Here is a 23,010-nt window from a genome sequence, read left to right on the forward strand (position 1 = left end):
CTCCAAAAGGTTGTTTGTTTTGTTGTTATTGATTATGAAGAATTTGATGCCTTATTATACAATATAATGAGTTATACAAGATAACGTTTAGTTAATCAATTCCTTAAAAACGTATTCTTTTTTTTTTAAACATTTTTTACAAAAGATTCAAAGAACCTCCAAGCCACATTTGAAACCATAGAAGACCCCCGTTCAATTTGTCCATGTGAAGTTGAAAACCAAGTACTTCAACACTGAATGAACTTTGACGTCACTCTTCAGTCACAAATGACTATTTAATCTCTTGCTGTTATCACTCATTGTGACTCACTTCCACCACTCAGTGTTAGGACGTATCACTGTAACCCAAAAGGCTATTTTATAATGTATTATTTACTATGCCCACCGTTTTACACATCACAAGTTCTTTGGGAGTTAAGTATGTCTCTGAATGTACAATACTTGTTACCCATTGGACTTGACCAGTGTGTTTCCTTCTCAGGTGACTGAGAAGGAAGGAGCTTATAAGGCCTCTTTAATTACAGTTGGATGACTCCCTGTATGCTGGCTGGCTGTTCTCTGCTAGTACTTCCTCTCTCTCCTCAGAGACAAAACCAAGGTACAGGAAGGCTGAAGAGTTGAGATGGAGGAACATTTGACTATTGGGTTGTTCAATTATGTTTTTAATATGCTGAATCCTTTGAGGGAGACGGCCCAGCTCAAGTCATTCATTAAAGTGTGAATTTTATTTCTAGGGAAATTTTAAAGAGCTTGCATTACTACAAGAAAGAACAATAAGATATGAGGATTTTTCTATTAGAAATGATCTGCTCCAAAGTACTGATTTTGGCTGGTGTAATTTATCAAGGTGGTGAAGGTGAAGACATTACTATTTGATAACCAGGGATATTGACATCTTGCAATCAATGTATAGTGTGTTACCCTACTAATGTATAGTATTTCAATGCTCCAATTCATGTCTGTGTCATTCTTAATCCAAGAATATTCCCAGTGGGGAGCTTCCTGTCATGTGTTATTATATGGGCCAAGGCACAGCGAGCCATCTGCAGCATGACAAAATCCTAATGTCAGGGGATGAGATCATGTGGAAGCCTGGTGACTAGGACACATTGTGCAACATGTCAGCCTGTCATACATCAACTGGGTTTGACAGGCACCACCTATGTTTTTGGATGAGTAGTGCTTAAATACACATTTATTTACTCTGCAAGTTACCAATAGTATTTTTATTTAATTTGGTTTCTTCATAAACTGGTGAAGGAGGAGTGTAGGAGATAACACGCCAAGATATGTGTATGAAACCACTGCTGACACAGCCATTGTAGAAGATGTACACTGGCTTCTGGCCAGGAGCCTTGACACCAGCAACTCTCACAGTGGCAAAGCATTTTTCCCATTCCAAGAGCCCTGAGCCCTCAATACAGTCCACCTCAGTCTGCTGTGTCTGCTCCCAGACATTACATTCCATTTTCTCTCACATCCTTCACGTTATGTGACTGCTGACTTTTTTTTCACAGACAATTGGTTCCTTGGCTCAGTTTCATCGTAGTACCCCCTTGCAAACAGAAGTGCTGTCAACTCATCCCCGATCCCCACTCTGTCCCGTCCGTTCTCATCATGGCCCAGAAGTCAGGACCACTTCTGTGTCCGGTCATATCTACTCCTCCTGACACCTCTCTTCCACGGGCCAATCAAGGGAGCTAAATCCCTATGACAATATCAATAGCTGAACCGAGCCCATTGGCTCTCCTAGTTTTACACTTGAAAATGTGGCGATGACTCTCAACACTATAGCTTCAATTTGCTCCCACAAAGGGAAGGGAATCCATAAGTGTCTGAATGTTTCAAATAGCACACAATTTTGGGACTTGTGCCCACACCTACCATCTCTGGACAATAAACAACATATGTAGATTGATAAATAAATGAACTTTATTAGATTGAGCTCTTGTGATCGCTTGGCGCAACCATCTCATTTGTTCCTGTGGTTGTTATCATTGATTGGGTGTGATCATGGTTTAATAAACCACCTAATATGTTCCTGTGGTGGAGTTTTGATTGGTTAATGTAATATTCCTTATTATTCCTTAACGTCCAGACACAGGTCCAGTTGATGGTCATTTATTTAGAAGTGTTGCATGGCTCACACACTCACGTTCAGTGGTTGACTGACTACCATAAACTGTAGTACTATGGATCCACCATGAGGTGTCATATTAGGTTAGTGTTGTCGTAAACAATTAGCAGTGTTACTGCACTGTTGTGCATAAACAATTACAGTTAATGTTCTAATTGAGCCTAATCTTGGGCTATATTCATCCATGCTGCAGCAGCGAGGCTCCTCCCTCCACAGACAGTCAGTATAACAGCTCTGTCTCCACTTTCCTTCCATCCATAATCTTCAATGTTTCATCTTTTAATGGTTGCTCATTTCCTCCTTTCAGCCCTTTTCTGTCTCCCTCTCTGCATCACTTTCCCATCATCTCTTGTAGTGGTGCAGAGCTCCAGAGAACAGCTGTCAGTCACCTGTGGAGACAGTATAATAAGCTCAGACAACAAGACTGGGACTCAAAATTGTGCCGCCGTTAAATGTCCCTCCCAGTCGCAGTCAGCCTCCTTTGAAATCTGCATACTAGGAGAAGCTGGAATATTAAAGTGGGGCGTAGGGGCCGGTGAATGAGATGCAACGGGCACAGTTGGAATCAGTGTGGAATGAAGATGAAAATTCATTCCCAGTTTTTGCTTTACCATCTTTCACTGCCAAGAGCTTGGTCAGGTCCAAGGAGCAGAGAATTGGCTGCCAAATATTCTGCTGATCTATGGCTTCATACAGCTTTTTTTCACAGGACAGAGACTGCTGCATTACTGCCAGAGATGTAAAAAAAAAACCCTGGTAGGACACCACTTGTATACAGATTGTCAGTCAGAGGAAGTGCCAAGTGAAAGGGATGGGGTCACCTTGGGGTCATGATAGGGGCTGCACCAAAAGATTGATGTATTATAATAATTGATTATGCTTATGTTGAATTAATAGAAGGGGAAGGGCTAAAAGATTTAGATGCACTATTGTAAAGTGGTTGTTCCACTGGATATCATAAGGTGAATGCACCAATTTGTAAGTCGCTCTGGATAAGAGCGTCTGCTAAATGACTTAAATGTAAATGTATAAGACTCCTCCCCCACTACAGTGAGGGAAAAAAGTATTTGATCCCCTGCTGATTTTGTACGTTTGCCCACTGACAAAGAAATTATCAGTCTATAATTTTAATTGTAGGTTTATTTCAACAGTGAGAGACAGAATAACAACAAAAAAATCCAGAAAAACACGTCAAAAATGTTATAAATTGATTTGCATTTTGAGGGAAATAAGTATTTGACCCCCTCTCAATCAGAAAGATTTCTGGCTCCCAGGTGTCTTTTATACAGGTAACGAGCTGAGATTAGGAGCACACTCTTAAAGGGAGTGCTCCTAATCTCAGCTTGTTACCTGTATAAAAGACACCTGTCCACAGAAGCAATCAATCAATCAGATTCCAAACTCTCCACCATGGCCAAGACCAAAGAGCTCTCCAAGGATGTCAGGGACAAGATTGTAGACCTACATCTACGTCTTAAAGTAATGATGGACTGTTTCTCTTTGCTTATTTGGGTTGTTTTTGTCATAATATGGACTTGGTCTTTTGGCCTTTTAAACCTACCATTAATCCCATAGAAAATCAAATACACAAGGCTGGAATGGGCTACAAGACCATTGCCAAGCAGCTTGGTGAGAAGGTGACAACAGTTGGTGCGATTATTCGCAAATGGAAGAAACACAAAAGAACTGTCAATCTCCCTCGGCCTGGGGCTCCATGCAAGATCTCTCCTTGTGGAGTTGCAATGATCATGAGAACGGTGAGGAATCAGCCCAGAACTACACGTGAGGATCTTGTCATTGATCTCAAGGCAGCTGGGACCATAGTCACCAAGAAAACAATTGGTAACACACTACGCCGTGAAGGACTGAAATCCTGCAGCGCCCGCAAGGCCCCCCTGCTCAAGAAAGCACATATACATGCCCATCTGAAGTTCGCCGCTGAACATCTGAATGATTCAGAGGACAACTGGGTGAAAGTGTTGTGGTCAGATGAGACCAAATTGGAGCTCTTTGGCATCAACTCAACTCGCCGTGTTTCGCCTATGACCCCATGAACACCATCCCCACCGTCAAACATGGAGGTGGAAACATAATACTTTGGGGGTGTTTTTCTGCTAAGGGGACAGGACAACTTGGCCCCATCGATGGACGGGGCCATATACCGTCAAATCTTGGGTGAGAACCTCCTTCCCTCAGCCAGGGCATTGAAAATGGGTCGTGGATGGGTATTCCAGCATTACAATGACCCAAAACACACAGCCAAGGCAACAAATGAGAGGCTCAAGAAGAAGCACATTAAGGTCCTGGAGTGGCCTAGCCAGTCTCCAGACCTTAATCCCATAGAAAATCTGTGGAGGGAGCTGAAGCTTCGAGTTGCCAAACGTCAGCCTCGAAACCTTAATGACTTGGAGAAGATCTGCAAAGAGGAGTGGGGCAAAATCCCTCCTGAGATGTGTGCAAACCTGGTGGCCAACTACAAGAAACGTCTGACCTCTGTGATTGCCAACAAGGGTTTTGCCACCAAGTACTAAGTCATGTTTTGCAGAGGGGTCAAATACTTATTTCCCTCATGAAAATGCATATCAATTTATAAAATTTTTGACATGTGTTTCTCTGGATTTTTTTGTTGTTATTCTGTCTCTCACTTCAAATAAACCTACAATTAAAATTATAGACTGATCATTTCTTTGTCAGTGGGCAAACGTACAAAATCAGCAGGGGATCAAATACTTTTTTTCCCTCACTGTACATATATAGGGTCCTGGACCACAGATTAGCAATATATGCATTATAAGGTTTAATATTGTTCCACAGTTCTTTTCTAGTCTCTGCCTCTTATAAGAGACAGTCTGAGAGATGAGTTATTGCAGTCAAAATAGGGTGTCTGTGAGAAAGCATCTTAAGGCTAAAAGAATACATAGACACAGAACCCTGCAGGGGAGTAAAGAGATAAGAGACAAGTCAGACATACCACTGTAAGCCACACGGGAATGGAAAATGACTGCTGAGCCCTTAGAAAACACTAGATTACTGTTCTCTCCTGCAAGTTTGCATGACTCTATATGCATGGGCTTGGTCTCATGAGTAGAAGGTGTTGACGTAGGCAAATACATCACTAGGGGTTGACTGCAAGAACATTAAAGCAACTTTGACCTTTTTTATTTTGCAGAACTTACTCGGAAACATGCGTGCTATGTTCCCGTTGTCAACTTCTGTCTGCAATTGCATTAATAAAAGGTTTGATTGATTGATTTACTTAAAGATAGTTTGATTGCTGATTTCACCAATAAGCCAATGATTGACAAGAAACAAGGAACCTAACCCAACAAAAGCAAGGAGCTGAGTCACCACAGAAAGGAGGGTTGTTTGATGGTTTGTGCCAACATGTCCATTACCACAGGGATGTATCCTGGTCTTAACTCCTGTCCTGATGCCTTGCTATATCATGTAATGGTTTCTAAAGACCAGCATGCTAATGGGGAAGATGATACAGAAATCAAATGTCACTACAGAATATAAATTAATTGGTGGAACACTTTAAAGGTAGAGAAAAGAAAAATGTGTTTGTGAGATAGATATTTACTAGAGTTGTCTAAATGTCAAACTAGGGTTGCATGCTTTTCTTTCCAGTAACTGGCATTCTGGCCCCACAGGCCTTAATGTGATCCAGAGGCTATTCAATCTTGTGTGCGTGTGCCAGCACGCGTGTTGTGTGAGACCACACTAACTGGGACAGGAGCCAAGGGAGAATTGCTCTCCAGCTGCTCCTCCCAGCCTGCCTCTGTACCCCAGGGTTATCCCTCTCCTCTGGGACGTCACCACACAGAACACATCCAGCTCCCTCAGTTTCACAACATGGCTGAAGGGGAAAGAGAGTGGTTAGGGTTAGAAGAGGCTAAATGAGCGCCTGACAGACCAGCCTGGTGCCTGTCACAGTCTTATTGAGAATCTATCGCTAGGGCTCCTTTTTCTCAGAATACAGTTATAACACAATGCTTGAATCACTAGTGTCAATATGCTTAAACCTACAAGTGGCACTTCAGTTGTTTGTAGACACATGCAACTCTGCAAGTCCAGCTAACCAGATGCTAGAATACAAGGGAATTGCTTTTGTCTGGTGCCCATTTGTGTGCAATGTTTGCCAGGATTGTCCTAAAATGCTCAGTCAAGCACAACCTTTCAGAAATGATCAGAGTCCAAGGAAAAGCTTTTATTCATGTCATAATTAGATCAAGGAACGGCCCCTGGAGTTCTGGGAACGTTGCTTGACAGTTCCTTTGGCACAAACATTCTTAGAACACTGAAAAAAAATGGACAAGACAAGGTTACTTATACTTACAGCTATTTGCTCCATGTGAAGCATAAGGCTGAAACAAGCTCACATCATGACTGCAAGATGAGGTGAACTGAGTATTGCCTCTAACCATGTAGTGGGAACCAAAATGTGTTTACTGGTAGAGACCCAGAACATGATTTATTGTTTGCAGGCCTTTGACAACAGTTGCAGGGGGCAGAAACATTGCACTGAGATCCTTTGATCTCTGGTGGCCTGGAGTGTTTTTTTTTGCGGCCACTGAGATGTAAAGCTATGCTGGCTCAAGGTATTCTTCAATTTGGTGCTCGGCGATAAGGCTCAGATATATAGATCCTGCTTGTCCGACTCTGCAGCACACAGTCCCCAATAAAAGCACCAAGCAGACAGTCTGCACTGGAGCCCTTTGCAGCTAAAAAGCAGCCTTGGCATGAGGCCAGATAATCATGGTCCACCTCGTTTGCTGATTGCAGCACTTTTTCCCCCATTGAACATAGAGAAATCTATTTAGGTCTGTCAGATAAGGTCTCATTTTGAAAGAATAAGCCACACAGAAGAAAATGTATTACTTGTTCAAGCCCAGAGTGCATTTAGGCTGACCGCTGTTCCTCAACTCTCCCTCAATCATGCTTGGCGAAATATGTTTTTCTCAAAGCCTCTTTATGTAATCATATTTACGTCATGTAAATGGCTCTCGCTGAGATTATAGACTGAGGTCTCTCATCCAATATCAGACCCCCACTACTGCTGCCAAGCGCCTCATTAGGGAGGCGTTAAGTGGGAGGGAGAGAGCCAGTCAGTGGGGCCATACATAGTTGAGGTCATCATAGATCACTTAAGGGCTCATTGAAAAGAAGGCTTGGATCACATACAATTCCATTCCACACTGCAGAGTTGAAGGAATTCTGTACATGTTTTCAATAAGCTCCCTGTTTTCAGTGGCATCGATAGACATACATCAATTTTAATGTTGTAAAAGAAATCTCAAACACATGAAATTAGTAAAAGTGCATGCAACAGTTGTGACAAATAATCATAATACTATTTGGAGCAATACAGTAAACAAGTACTGACTAACCTACTGTAGAAGTCCTCAACATTATTTCAGAATGCCATGGGATCCATTTTCCTCTCCAAGAGCTGGAATGAATATTCTCAGGGCAGGGAAAACACTGCTTTGAGGGTTATGAAATAGTCTACTTTATTTTTACATTGTTTTCTAGGATTCTTATTCAACTCTTTCTGTATCGGGTAGATGGAGAGAGAGGAAGTTGACCTCTTCATAGCGTGGGTGGGTGTTACCACATCAAGAGCTGGTCGACAAGAGCATGGAGTTTTACTTTGCTCAAATCATTTGAATTGCCTGATGATTTGAGGGATTTTAGAAAAAAAAGTGACATTGCAAAATTATGCAAGCATATTCCTGACCCCATATTTCCCTTGGTAGCCAAATTATTTTAAACAAATAGATGTTTGAGAGCAACTAGCTTTACAATGCAACATTTCCATTGTGGTTCTGTTCTTGTCTTTAAGCAAATGTCAAAGGCTGTATCAAGAGATTCACACCTGGGTCTGGAGCTGTTCATGTTCTCTGACGTGCTCTGAGTTTACTGTAAACACAGCGTATTGAGTTAAATGCTACCATTGTCAGCAAACACACTTATTTCCAGGAATATTTTTACACTCCATGTGATGCCATAAATGGACAGCATACATAAGGGAGTGTGTGTGTTTTCTGCTGGTCTCACCAGCTGATATTTTCAGTGATAAGGTGCATGTTTCATGATGCTGCACAAAATGTAATTTGGAGATCAGAATTTACAGATCTTCAAATGCTAACAAATGAAATGTAGTTTCTTATCATTTCACATTACACAAAAACTTATGCTAAATCTAAACAGGGGTGCAAAAGATATTCACCTGACCTGAATAAGTCAATAAATAAAAAGTAAAGAGTGTACACAGAAAATGTGTCTGGGATGTTGTGGGTCAGGCAAGGCGTGCAGAGCAGGCCTGCAGGTAGCCAGAGGGAGGGGGCTTGGTGAAGCCCCCATGTGACATGTCACTTAACCCATTTGTTTCCCAGACATGCCACTATGCAAATCTTATACCATTAGTAACCCAAACATGTAATCCATATTGCTTAATATATATGTTAATGTTCTCTGACGTGTGCTCTGGGTTTGCCTATAATAAAATGAACAAACAAGTACCCCTATTCCCCAGCCCCAATATTTTATTTTACCTTCATTTAACTAGGCATGTCAGTTAAGAACTAATTCTTATTTTCAATGACGACCTAGGAACACTGGGTTAACTGCCTTGTTCAGGGGCAGTTGAGTCTCATAGCAAAGGGTCTAAATACTTAGAGTACCAGTCAAAAGTTTGGACACACCTACTCATTCAAGGGGTTTATTATTTTTTACTATTTTATACACTGTAGAATAATAATGAAGACATCAAAACTATGAACGAAAACACATGGAATCATGTAGTAACCAAAAATGTGTTAAACAAATCAAAATGTTATATTTTACATTCTTCAATGTAAATTTTGCTACGTAAGACTACATATTTACAAATAAAACATTTTTAAAAATATCAACAATGTATTTGTTCTGTAAGTGTCGAAAACAGACTTCTGGTGGCAAATTTGTCTGTGAACTATACCTTTGAATTGTATGCTTGTGACCATTTTGAGAAATCATATGAAACTTCTCAGAAAAATACTAGACACCTTAACTTGTTATGGATAGGGGGCAGTATTTTCACGGCCGGATAAAAAACGTACCCGATATAATCTGGTTATTACTCCTGCCCAGAAACTAGAATATGCATATAATTAGTAGCTTTGGATAGAAAACACTCCAATGTTTCTAAAACTGTTTGAATGGTGTCTGTGAGTATAACAGAACTCAAATGGCAGGCCAAAACCTGAGAAGATTCTGTACAGGAAGTACCCTGTCTGACCATTTCTTGGCCTTCTTTGTCATCTCTATCCAAAACAGAGGATCTCTGCTGTAACGTGACACTTTCTAAGGCTCCCAGAAGGCGCCAGAACGTTGAATGATGACTGCAGTCTCTGGCTGAAAAACAGTAGCGCATTTGGATAGTGGTCGATCTGAGTACAATGAGACGGGTGCGCGCGTGCACGTGAAGAGGCCATTTTACATTTTCAGTCTTTGAACGAAAACAACGACTCCCGGTCGGAATATTATCGCTATTTTATGAGAAAAATTGCATAAAAACTGATTTGAAACAGCGTTTGACATGCTTCGAAGTACGGTAATGGAATATTTTGAAATTTTTTGTCACCCTTCGTTACCCTTCGGATAGTGTCTTGAACGCACGAACAAAACGCCGCTATTTGGATATAACTATGGATTATTTGGAACCAAACCAACATTTGTTGTTGAAGTAGAAGTCCTGGGAGTGCATTCTGACGAAGAACAGCAAAGGTAATCCAATTTTTCTTATAGTAAATCTGAGTTTGGTGAGGGCCAAACTTGGTGGGTGTCAAAATAGCTAGCCTGTGATGGCCGGGCTATCTACTCAGAATATTGAAAAATGTGCTTTCACCGAAAAGCTATTTTAAAATCGGACACCGCGATTGCATAAAAGAGTTCTGTATCTATAATTCTTAAAATAATTATGTTTTTTGTGAACGTTTATCGTGAGTAATTTAGTAAATTCACCGGAAGTGTTCGGTGGGAATGCTAGTTCTGAACGTCACATGCTAATGTAAAAAGCTGGTTTTTGATATAAATATGAACTTGATTGAACAAAACATGCATGTATTGTATAACAATGTCCTAGGAGTGTCATCTGATGAAGATCATCAAAGGTTAGTGCTGCATTTAGCTGTGGTTTTGGTTTTTGTGACATTATATGCTAGCTTGAAAAATGGGTGTCTGATTATTTCTGTCTGGGTACTCTCCTGACATAATCCAATGTTTTGCTTTCGTTGTAAAGCCTTTTTGAAATCGGACAGTGTGGTTAGATAAAGGAGAGTCTTGTCTTTAAAATGCTGTAAAATAGTCATATGTTTGAAAAATTGAAGTTTTCGGATTTTCGAGGAGTTTGTATTTCGCGCCACGCCCTATCATTGGATATTGGAGCGGTGTTCCGCTAGCGGAACGTCTAGATGTAAGATTAATGCACAATATGTTACTTATTTGTTGATAAGTACAACTTTAACTTCTCTAGAGCCTGTAAAGTACAATTAATAATTTTTTACTATTGTGATTGATGGGATTAAGTGGGTTTAGCCTTGTTCACACTGGCTGTTTGAAGTGACTCAAATAAAATAAATGTTAAAAACAGTTATTTTTCCTGCAGTCTGAACAGCCAAAAAGCACATCAAACTGGATATTTCATGATTTGAAATCCTTTACAAATCTGATTCCTGGAAATCTGACTTGTCTGAAAAGTCATCTGATTTATTTGCCCTCTAATGGGTTTGAGACTATTAATTGTCGGATTATGTTGCTTGCTAGCTACTCTGTTGACAGTTTGTAAACGATTAACAAGCTACCACATGTTTTTGTCAAACAGATTAGTGAACATGCTAGAAAGCTAAACAGTTACCTAACTAGCTAGTTGACTGCTGTGGCTAGCCAAAATTGACTTGTTTTTAAAGTTGGATCATCTTATCCTGAGGCTTTAAGTGTTCTTACACTATGATTTTGAACACTCAAAGCTACTGGGAAACTTCCATGGCAAGCACTGTTGTCACCTTAGAAAGCAAGAACACCACCACCAATCAGCCTCCACCACTACACACACCCGCCATTACCATGACAACTAGCGTAGCCATGTCAGCAAATGACTAGTCTGCACACACACAAATCTGGTCACTTGTAACTTGCTGTTTGGACAGTCAGTATTCCAATACGGATTTGAAAAACAAAAAACGAATTTGAGCATTAAGGCCTCCTGTGTAAACAAAGCTTGAATGTCACTCTTGTTTACCTGTCCATAGTCAGTCAGATGGAACACTAAACTGGCGTTGTTTATAGAAGCATGGTGACACACAGACAGTCTTTTGACACTCTGTCCTAGCTTTAGATGCTGGAGGACAGGAGGAGATGACGGACAGATAAGACTGACAGTAACACTGACAGCGGGCACGCTGCCAGACAGACAGAATGGTGCCTGGCAGAAATCCCACCCACATGCCACACAAAATGGCCAGAGAGTCTCAGTGAATGAGGCGAGACAAGCGTCCCTGAGAGTACTGCAGGGGTAAACAACCCTGAGATCTGCAATCAGACCATGGATAAAACCACACACACACGCAGCCAATTCCCCCTTGACCCTGTCCACCTATAGCAGCCAGCAACTGTAGTGCTGCTCAATAACACAAACAACAATTTTTGGCCACAATACCTTCAACTGCAGTTTAGGAGAAAATGGCAGCCTACCAGACTTTAAATCATCCAGGACAACTGATCTTTGTTGGTTGTCAGGGAGATGAATTACTCCTCTTGCCATAAAACCATAATAAATTTGGTTAGGGGTTCTTAAAAACATTTCCAGCCTGGGACCCAAATAAGAAATTCTGTGTTTTCTTGAGACCAAAGCTTATGAAAACATGCCACTATACGTAAATATCGGTACATTTTATTGCCCTTATGCCTAAAACAAATGCAATAAAGACAACGAAATACCCATATAAATAGCTATTCATGTTTATTTTTCCCCATTAAAAACACTTTCATATCTGTCTAGGTTGGAACAGTTGCTGTTAAAATACATGAAATCATTTTCATTCTGAAATGGAATAAACTGATCACAACACACAGATGTATAACAAAACACACACAGGCTCAGTTTTTGATTGTAAAACCCTAATTAACTGTAGATGAAAAATTGATCAGGCCTACTGTACATATTACTGTACAAAGTACTGTTGAAAAAAAAGGTCTAGGCTGAAACTGTTGCTGTTAAAATACAATAAATATATTTTTCTGAACTGGAAAAAAACTGACTGATCACATCACACAGATGTAGACCAGAATATATATATTACACACACACAAACACACACTCCTAGCGTGTTGCTGGTTGAAGTTTTCAACAAGCATATCTATTCTGGGCTTAGTTTTTGACAGTGCAACCCTGAGGTCATGCTTAGCATTGAGTCTGTTACTGTACTTGTTTTTTTAAGTATGCCATTGTTGAGAACCCTGACTCATATAGGTACAGGTATGTGGTGCCAAACTGGATCAGAACATCTACTGCATTAGCGAATCAGACATGAGACCGCAACCAAGAACTGTTATTACTGCATCTTGCTTCAATCGGTTTATTCCAGAATAAAAATTATTACTTGTATTTAAAAAGTAACAGTTCCAATCTAGACTGTTTTCAACAATAATTTCTACAGTAAAATGTACAGTCGGGCTGATAAATGTTCAACTTTATCTGTACTGTTTCTTAGGGTTATACTATCAGTAGCTAGCTAGCTTTGGCTAACGTTAGCTAGCTAGCTATTCGTTGTGTGCAACGGGACTGTTTGAAAAATAAACTCACACCTACTACTCTGAGACATAGTACGGTACTCCCTTATTTCTGCTGATCACCACCTGTTATAAAATGACAACAATGCCTTGCTAGCTGACTTACTGTTCCACTGTCGAAGCATTGTTTCCTGAAGCATTCTGCCCTGTTCTGAAATAACTCCATGGGTTTACCGTCATGCTGTGGATGTTTGGTTAGGACGTGTCGTTTTAATTTGTTCGTTTTGAGAGACTCATTACTAAGCACTTCCCTGCACAAAACATATTGTGGGCGCTCCTCGTATTAAACCAAAATGGAGAAACTAATCGTTGTATTTGCGTTTTATGACAATTGAGCTCAGTCAGAACTTGTGGCTACCTTGAGTCCATTTGATGACAGCGGTGAGTGATGGCGAGTGGGAATGACCACAGTGGCTGACAGCGTTATCATCTACTTCTGAACGACAGCAATGCAGCGCGTGGGTCGTGGTGATCTTCAATAAAACCGAAGGAAAAATATCCAGTAAAAAGGACACCGGCATCTCCCTCCCACTCGCGCAGCTGCCAAACTGAGCAGAGACACCGCTGCTAAGCAGAGTGCGCAGCTGCTCTTGGCCAAACAATTCCAGTAATTAATTAAAACATTTAGTCTGACAAGTCGCGACCCATACTTGAAGGGCGAATTCGTTTAACGTCTCTTGAAGCAATGGTCTTAAAACGTTGGACAATAAACTTTGAATAGGATTTCAGCGAATGTAGTTTAAGGCTGTATCACATCCGGCCGTGATTGGGAGTCCCATAGGGCGGCGCACAACTGCCCCAGCGTCGTCCGGTTTGGCCGGAGTAGGCCGTCATTGTAAATAAGAATTTGTTATTAATGGACTTGCCCAGCTAAATAAAACAAATAATTAGGTATGCCAGGTTTTCCTTGAATCAGTGAAAATAACCATTCCACCTGTCCTTGACAGCTTCCATTTTTATCCATACTGAAATTGTTAATTACAACTATGAGCCGTCATCCTTACTGCAGAACTTCGGGTAGAAAGAGAGGAAATCAAACCTGAACACCCATCTCTAAAGAGTGCCCACGCACACGAAAAATAAGATTATTTTCATTATTCTCCATATACCCAGTTCCCTACTTCATTTAGCTTTGGTGTTTGGGCTTATGGGAAGCACCTGAATCACTGCAGTGTCCCTCACTGTGGGCGAGTGAGTGATGTGTAAAGCTAGATCCTTCTCCAGGTAGAATACAGCCCTTCTTCCTTGCATCCCACACAATCCAGAGAGAAGCCTTCCTCTGGGCTCCGGGCTCCAGGCTCCAACACTTCATCATTCAGTCTCCATCTCTCACCCACTTCGGGAGGAGTGAGGTATACAATACAAAATACCCACATTGGCCACAGGGGGGCGACTTGTGGAGTTATGTGGCAAGTAGCCTAGAGGTTAAGAGCATCGGGCCAGTAACCGAATGGTCACTGGTTTGAATCCCTGAGCCGACTAGGTAAACAATATGTTGATGTGTCCTTAAGCAATGAGTGTCTGCTAAATGACTAAAATGAAGAAAAAAAATGAATGAAAAGGAGACAGCGCTAAAGCAAAATATCGTAATGGGTGGACAGTATGTATGTACCATATGGTGAAATTAGATATGAGGTAAGTCTCTGGCTGAAATGGCTCATATTATTGTCAGGGAAAACGTCTTAAAAAGGTCCAATGCAGCCGTTTTTATCTCAATATCAAGTTATTTCTGGTTAACAATTTAGTACCTTATTGTGATTGTTTTCAATTAAAATGGTAAAATAGAAACAAAAAAAAGCTTTTTGGGAAAGAGCAATTTCTAAAGCAATAATTGTGTTAGGACCATCTGGGAGTGGTCTGAGTGGGTAGGGGAAACTTAATAGAAGCTGTTATTGGCAGAAAGGTTTGGAACCCTTTCTTGTTGGTCTATTAACTAATTTACCACCTGGTGATCCCACCAAAACAGGCAGAGATGTCAGTTTTTTTCCAAACAGCTCTTACACTAAAAGGGCATTATAATTATTTTCACAATATTATTCCAACCTCAGTGTGTAAATATATATATACACAACAAGAAAATCACGTTTGTCTGCACGGGGCATTTAAAGTCACAGTTGAATCAAATTCAGAATAATAGGAGCTTAGAAAATGATAGTGTTGCTGTGTAAATATCTGAGAAGGCAAGAAAATACATCTCAATTTAATCTATTTATTTGCACCCATAAATCAATTAGCCAGAGATAAACATCAGTGTACTGCTCACAACACTGTCTCGAGCCAGCCAGGTTGGACTGCGTGCACGCATCCTCCTCCAACAGATTGACCTGGTTTCCAGTTCTCTTGTAAACAGCCCAGTTTCACACAGTCCTGTTCAATTATGTAACTCAGTCAGTTGCATAAGAGAACAGAGTGTGAGAGAGCAGCCCATCAAGCATGACACAGTGAGCTCCTCTCATCAACACCATGGCAATTACGTGTATCAACAATCATCTGAGTCTTCAGTCGTGGCCAGTTGTGTCTCGGACAGAATAGAGACAACTACACTATAAGCTTTTAAATCAGTCAATCCCCTCAACATGTAATGGTAGTGCTCTGGGCCCAGTTTTTCCAAAGTTATCTAGCTAGATTTTACCTAACGGATAGGATTAAATGCAAATAAATAGAATGAATAGAACAGACAAATCATTGAGTTGAATATAAATGCAACATGTAAAGTGCTAGTCCCATGTTTCATGAGCTGAAATAAAAGATCCCAGAAATGTTCCATATGCACAAAAAACATCTCTCAAATGTTATGCACAAATCTGTTTACATCCCTGTTAGTGAGCATTTTATCCTTTGTCAAGATAATCCATCCACCTGACAGGTGTGGCATATCAAGAAGTTGATTAAACAGCATGAACATTACACAGGTGCACCTTGTGCTTGGGACGAGGCCACTTTAAAATGTGCAGTTGTGTCACAACACTATGCCGCAGATGTCTCAAGTTTTGAGGGAGCGTGCAATTGGCATGCTGACTGCAGGAATGTCCACCAGAGGTTTTGCCAGATCATTTAATATTAATTTCTCTACCATTAGCCACCTCCAACATTGTTTTACAAAATTTGGCAGTATGTCCAACCGGCCTCACACCCGCAGACTGTGTAACCACGCTAGCCCAGGACCTCCACATCCGGCTTCTTCACCTGCGGGATCGCCAGAAGGGGAGGTGTATTTCTGTCTGTAATAAAGCCCTTTTAATGGGGAAAAACTAATTCTGATTGGCTGGGCCTGGATCCCCAGAGGGTCGGCCTGGCCCCCAAATGGACGGGCCTATGCCCTCCTAGGCCCACCCATGGCTGCACCCCTGCCCAGTCATGTGAAATCCATAGATTAGGAATTAATAAATGCATTTCAATTGACTGATTTCCTTATATGAACTGTAACTCAGGAAAAATCTATGAAATGCTGCAGTTATATTTTTGTTCAGTAGATTTCTTTGCATTTAATCCTATAGCTGAAATCCAGATCGATAACTTTGGAAAAACTGGGCCCTGGAGACTGAAATTGAATGGTTCAATGAATAAAGTAAATTTGTTTCAACAGGCAGTATCAAATTGGTTTTAAGTTGCATGAGATGGCTACACTACATTATCAAACTCACAATTGTTTTTGTGAGATCAGACTTGTTTCAGTGAATGGGAGGTCTCTTCCCTGGATGCACCGTACCATTATTGACAGTGTAAACAGATAGGTCAAGGCACAGATACGCAGAGGACATGCCTTAATCGAGGGGCAATGCATTTCAGGCTCCATTTCAACTGAAATAAAACACGTCTTTAATTTAGCAGTTCATTCAATTACGAGCAGCACAGATATGAGCCACAGGAAAACCTTTAAAAGGCTTGACCTTGTGGTAATTGAGAGCTGAGCCTCCCTATGAGCACAACATATCAGAAAGACATTTTTAGTTGAAAAGACATCTTTCAACCAATTTTGCTTACTGAGCTTGTCTAATGTACAGTACTGTGGTTGTAAGCACAGTAAATCATTTTACCCTTCTATTCTACAATAACCCATAACATTAAGTTGTGTAGCCCAGAGAGAGATTTAATACATCCTGTATTGAGTAGAAAGTTGATATTGTATACAGACGAGAGAAGGAATATACAGTTGAAGTCAAAAGATTATACACCTTAGCCAAATACATTTAAACTCAGTTTCACAATTCCTGAAATGTAATCCTAGTAAAAATTCCCTGTCTTAGGTCAGTTAGGGTCACCACTTTATTTTAAGAATGTAAAATGTCAGAATAATAGTAGAGAGAACTATTTATTTCAGCTTTTATTTATTTCATCACATTCCCAGTGGGTCAGAAGTTTAAATACACTCAATTAGTATTTGGTAGCATTGCCTTTAAATTGTTTAACTTGGGTGAAACGTTTTGGGTAGTCTTCCACAAGCTTCCCACAGTAAGTTGGGTGAATTTTGGCCCATTCCTCCTGACAGAGCTGGAATAACTGAGTCAGGTTTGTAGGCCTCCTTGCTCGCACATGCTTTTTCAGTTCTGCCCACAAATATTCTATGGGATTGAGGTCAGGGCTTTGTGATGGCCACTCCAATAGCTTGACTTTGTTGTCCTTAAGCCATTTTGCAACAACTTTGGAAGTATGCTTGGGGCCATTGTCCATTTGGAAGAAACATGTGACCAAGCTTTACCTTCCTGACTAATGTCTTGAGATGTTGCTTCAATATATCCACCATTTTTCTTCCTTGTAAAGCCATCCATTTTGTGAAGTGCACCAGTCCCTCCTGCAGCAAAGCACCCTCACATGATGCTGCCACCCCCGTGCTTCACGGTTGGGATGGTGTTCTTCGGCTTGCAAGCCACCTCCTTTTTCCTCTAAACAAAACGATGGTAATTATGGCCAAACAGTTCTATTTTTGTTTCATCAGACCAGAGGACATTTCTCCAAAAAGTACGATCTTTGTCCCCATGTGGTTGCAAACTGTAGTCTGGCTTTTGATGGCAGTTTTGGAGCGGCCTTTAAGGTTATGTCGATATAGGACTCGTTTTACTGTGGCTATAGATACTTTTGTACCTGTTTCCCCTAGCATCTTCACAAGGTCCTTTTCTGTTGTTCTGGGATGGATTTTCACTTTTCACACCAAAATACGTTCATCTCTAGGAGACAGAACGTGTCTCCTCCCTGAGCGGTATGACAGCTGCATGGTCCTATGGTGTTTATACTTGCGTACTATTGTTTGTACAGATGAACGTGGTATCTTCCGGCGTTTGGAAATTTCTCCCAAGGATGAACCAGACTTGTGGAGGTCTACAATTTCTTTTGAGGTCTTGGCTGATTTCTTTTGATTTCCCATGATGTCAAGCGAAGAGGCACTGGGTTTGATGGTAGGCCTTGAAATAAATTCACAGGTACACCTCCAATTGACTCAAATGATGTCAATTAGCCTATCAGAAGCTTCTAAGGCCATGACATCATTTCTGGAATTTTCCAAGCTGTTTAAAAGGCAGTCAACTTAGTATGTGTAAACTTCTGACCAACTGGAATTGTGATACAGTGAATTATAAGTGAAATAATCTATCTGTAAAAAATTGTTTCATGTACAAAGTAGATGTCCTAACAAACTTGCCAAAACTATAGCTTGTTAACAAGAAATTTGTGGAGTGGTTGAAAAACGAGTTTTAATGACTGTAGTGACAGTCTGTGTCCCTGAGCAGCCTTTGCACATCATCAGTTCACTCATTAGTTGAAAGAGCAGCACTTACATGTCTTTGATACAGAAGAAAATAAAATGTCCCTGTTATTGTAATCTACTTGGGCATGTGTAAGCACCGGCAGACTTACCATTAGGCAGAACAAGAAATTACCTCAGGCCTTCCATCATCAAGGGACCTCATGAGCTAGGCTCTGTCTCAATCCACCACATCTGCCAATATCGGCCTTCCACACCTGCAGTGGAAGATGTCTGATCTACAGCGGTTTTTGTCAGACCTGGAGGCATTCCGGAAATCGTTATTCTCACAAACGTTTGTAGCATCAGAGTACACTAATATGACCCCTCTATGTAAATATGAGACTCTCACAAACACAATGTTCTCCGTTTTGCTCTACCCCCGCAAGCGTCACAATACTCTTCTGAAGGTAACCCGGTACCGGCTGAATAGGGAATTTCCATGTAAAAGATATACAGGTAATTCCACGCAAAAAAAAAAAAAACAGCCACGCTAAAAACACACTTTATTTTGATGACATTTTTTACTGTTTTTCCATGTATGAATCATATGTTATTCAATGCATTTCTATGGGCTAATAGCAGTAAGGCCAAATTCAATGTTTCATCAAATACATTTTGTATATATTCATTTTTTTTGTAACACAAAATGTGAAGAAATCGAAGGGGGTGTAGACTATCTATAGGCACTGTATCTGATCAGGTCTGGCCAAAAATATTATGGCATGTCATACTCTTTTTATCCAGACAGCATCAGCTACATAGAGTAAGACAGAGGGGCACTGTTTCACTCGTTTGGATGCTATCTCAGGTTTGAAGGAAAGTTGGTGGGTACACAGTGCACGGTTCCAATGCTGGAATTATTTTTGGATGAATGTGCGAAGGTACTCCGACATTGCTCATCCAAATATTTCTAAAATAAATGTTTAGATTTGTGCATCGTTAGATATTACTGCACTGTTGGAGCTAGGAACACAAGCATTTCGCTACGCCTACAATAACGTCTGCTAAACATGTGTATGCAACTAATAACATTTGATTTGAGGTAACCTACTTCTTGAAGTGATTTGTTTGACAAATCAGATGAACATGAACTAGTCATGAGGTTGTTCATGGCACATTAAAATAATGTTTACAGTTAAATGACATTTACTAATAATCCCATTTACTTTTTAGCAGGGGGTGGTGGGGGGGGCTCAAACTGGCTACTGCCTGACGCCCCCAAATCACTAAGTCCGCTCCTGTGTGTAAGACTTACTGACTGCATGGGTTAGACTATGATTGAGGCTGTGCTGGGCCACTCGCTGGCAATGAGGATGTAGTGACAGGCAGAACTTAATGTCAGCTCTAATAAGGATGGCACTGCATTTAGAGAGGTTAAGAAACATCATTAGCATCTGTCACTAGCAGCATTATTTAGTCACTGAATAAAGAGCCTTGCACGGTCTCCTGGTGCTCCAGATGTTCAAGATTGGCTTTAGCACATGTACTGCATGGTACGGCTGGCTGCTGTTGGAACTGACCCAAGCTTCTCTGAAGTGTCTGTTTTCTGGGGGCTGTGAAAGGAGAGGCTACCTACTGTATCCGTCGCCAACTTTATGGAGTGCCTTTTCGCCATCTAGTGGCCAAAAGATGACAGAACTTCCACTGTAAATACACTTCCATGTAGCTAACAAAGGCTAGCTATCGCTTTTCCCATAAACCAAATTACAATGAACTCCGTTACAGACACTGAGTGTACAAAACAATAACGCCTTCCTAATAGTGAGTTGCACCCCCTTTTGCCCTCAGAACAGCATCAATTCATTGGGGCATGGACTCCACAAGGTGTCGAAAGTGTTGCACAGGAATACTGGCTCATGTTAACTCCAATGCTTCCCACAGTTGTCTTAAGTTGGCTGGATGTCATTTGAGTGGTGGACCATTCTTGATACACATGGGAAACTGAAAAACCAAGCAGCGTTGCACAAACCGGTGTGCCTGGCATCTACTACCATACCCCGTTCAAAAGGCACTTAAAATCTTTGTCTTGACCATTCACCCTAATGGCACACATACACAATCCATGTCTCAATTGTCTCAAGGGTTAAAATCCTTCTTTAACCTGTCTCCTCCCCTTCATCTACACTGAAGTGGATTTAACAAGTGGCATCAATAAGGGATCATAGTTTTCACATAGTCAGTCATGGAAAGAGCAGGTGTTCATTGTGTACATCTCATAACAGACAAAAATATTCACAGCTAAAAAAACATCAATAAATTATGAAAAAATGTCTGACCATGGCACAAAATAAATCAGTCTTTGCTAAGAAATTGTAAACTGAACAGTGATATTTCCATTTAGATTTCATTTTAATAAAAATGAATTACATACAATAAAATATCCAGTGGTAACATTTAAGAGGCTTTTTTTAAAGTTAATTAAAAAAAAAATCAAATCAGAACTCAGGAAAAAAAATAACAAATAATTTAAATTAAAAAAATATTTTTTCTTTTTTTTTTACAAATCGGAAAAAACGTATTTATTTTCAATAAGAGTGAGGTGAATTAAGACTGGCACAAATGTGTGATTATGATGTTTGAACCGTATTGTCAGCAGAGAGGATTCAAGTTCACAACTGACATCTATCTGTGTGTAGCCCAGTCCAAAAACACCCGCTAGCCTCTACCACCTAGGCTTGTGTGTAGATCTAAAGGAAAATGTATAGGTATTAGCAGTGCAGTGAAAATTTCTTTCAGATTTTGATGAAGTTCCTCGGAGGTAAGGGATAGGGGCTGTTTCTTGACTGTGCCCATGTGTGTACAGTATGTGTGTCAGGAGTGAGGGTGTAAGTACATGATAGCCCCCGAATCCTCTAGTTTTTTTAAGGCTTCTGCTTCGTGGGTAAGGTCATGGTAGGAATCCTGGAACAGAACGAAAGCAAAGGCTAAACATATCACTTATTTTGCCTGAAAAATAATAGAAAACATACACACAAGTGCACTGAAAAATATACAGGGATGAACACTTAAGAGTGTTCATCCCTGACACGGGAGTTGAGTAAAATCCCATGTACACTCACCTTCATGGATTTCATAGTGTCATATCCGTAGTAGTGTATAGGATGCTCCTGGTTTTTCGATGCTGGATATCCAAACCCAGCTATGTGCACCACGTCACAGTAGTTGAGTGCCACAAACACAGCTAGGATCCCTGTGGTGGGGTGTACTGGTTTCTGTAGGAGTGAGAACCAAAACCAATGACACCTATAGTATGGTAACAGACATGTAGTATCGTGTTTGACACTAGGGGGTAGCAGGGACCTGTAAAAACTTATGAGTCCTCTAGTTCTGCACTTTTAGTACATTAGTTGGCATCACTGGTATATTACAGAGCAGTGTGTCATTTCTTTATGTGTACTGGGACAAAGGGAGATGGTATTATTACTTTTGTCTCCAGAACAATGTGAGGGGTGTCCCTGGTTTGATTCAGCTCTTGCTGACTGTTAATGATTACTAATCTATTGTGTTGACTGTACATTTGTTTATTCCATGTGTAACTCTGTTGCTGTTTGTGTCGCACTTATCTTGGCCAGGTCGCAGTTGTAAATGAGAACTTGTTCTCAACTGGCGTACCTGGTTAAATAAAAGGTCAAATAAAATTAAAATTATGCCTTGCATTACACCTGGGAAGAAAACACTTAAACTTGCCATTAGTGCAACCATTTGCTAAACTTACCCCAAGGCAAACATTGACTATATTAGCCCACACAGCTACAAGGACACACTTTCATGCTAGGTTTAGGAGCTCATATTGAAGCGTAGAGACCAACTCATGTATAGAACAATCTTAAAAGTATCTAAAAGTGGTAAGCAAGTAGTTGGACTTAACTTTTACCATGTGGTTTCTTCCTTCAGACCTCTTCCTAAATATTTGGTAAAATTATAAATTGTGGATAGTTTCCTAGAAACAAGGGTGGCTCAACCCCGCTCTCCCCTATCTGTTCCATGTAATTATTACCTTGGTTTACTCAACTACCCACCATTTCCAAGGAAGCTTCTTGTTCAGGTACATAATTCCACCCTACTGCTTTCCCAATTCCTTCCTACTGAGGGTCTGCAGTATAAATCAGCCAAATAAAATGAAAATAAAACAAGACACAAAACCTTCAAAATGGCCAATACTGGGTGCAGGACCCTTTCCAAAGTAAATATTGTGACACAGGAATAAAACTTCCATTCTGCTCCTCCTATCAGTACCATGCATTCAATCTCTTTCCCCTGTTCGAGGCGAGACACGTCAGTTTCCTGCGTGGAAAAAGGA

The 23,010-nt window shown here is 40.6% G+C and overlaps 1 protein-coding gene and 1 long non-coding RNA gene across 5 annotated transcripts in view; both read right to left on the reverse strand.

Annotated features, from left to right (window-relative positions):
* Positions 1 to 1,910: 1,910 nt before the first annotated feature.
* LOC115163542 (uncharacterized) lies at positions 1,911 to 20,503 on the reverse strand. Of its 2 annotated transcripts, none has more exons than XR_003869765.1 (2): positions 18,821 to 20,503; positions 1,911 to 2,526 (listed from the first exon to the last, which is right to left on the reverse strand). It is a non-coding gene; the product is annotated as an uncharacterized LOC115163542 (long non-coding RNA). The 2 variants fall into 2 exon arrangements; XR_003869766.1 differs by lacking the exon at positions 18,821 to 20,503 and adding an exon at positions 13,329 to 13,726.
* A 537-nt stretch (positions 20,504 to 21,040) lies between these two features.
* The window catches only part of LOC115163543 (CMP-N-acetylneuraminate-beta-galactosamide-alpha-2,3-sialyltransferase 4), a 37,572-nt gene continuing 35,602 nt past the window's right edge, over positions 21,041 to 23,010 (reverse strand). For 2 of the 3 annotated variants that reach the window (XM_029715533.1, XM_029715532.1), the window contains exons 10-11: positions 21,770 to 21,922; positions 21,041 to 21,611 (exon numbers count right to left, since the gene is read on the reverse strand). In XM_029715533.1, coding sequence (XP_029571393.1) covers positions 21,522 to 21,611; positions 21,770 to 21,922 — 243 coding nt within the window. In that variant the 3' untranslated portion in view covers positions 21,041 to 21,521. Of the gene's footprint in view, positions 21,612 to 21,769; positions 22,323 to 23,010 lie in introns of those variants that run through there. The other variant, XM_029715534.1, reaches the window with a different exon arrangement.

This window comes from Salmo trutta, chromosome 26 (genome assembly GCF_901001165.1).
Source record: "Salmo trutta chromosome 26, fSalTru1.1, whole genome shotgun sequence".
Lineage (NCBI taxonomy): Eukaryota > Metazoa > Chordata > Actinopteri > Salmoniformes > Salmonidae > Salmo > Salmo trutta.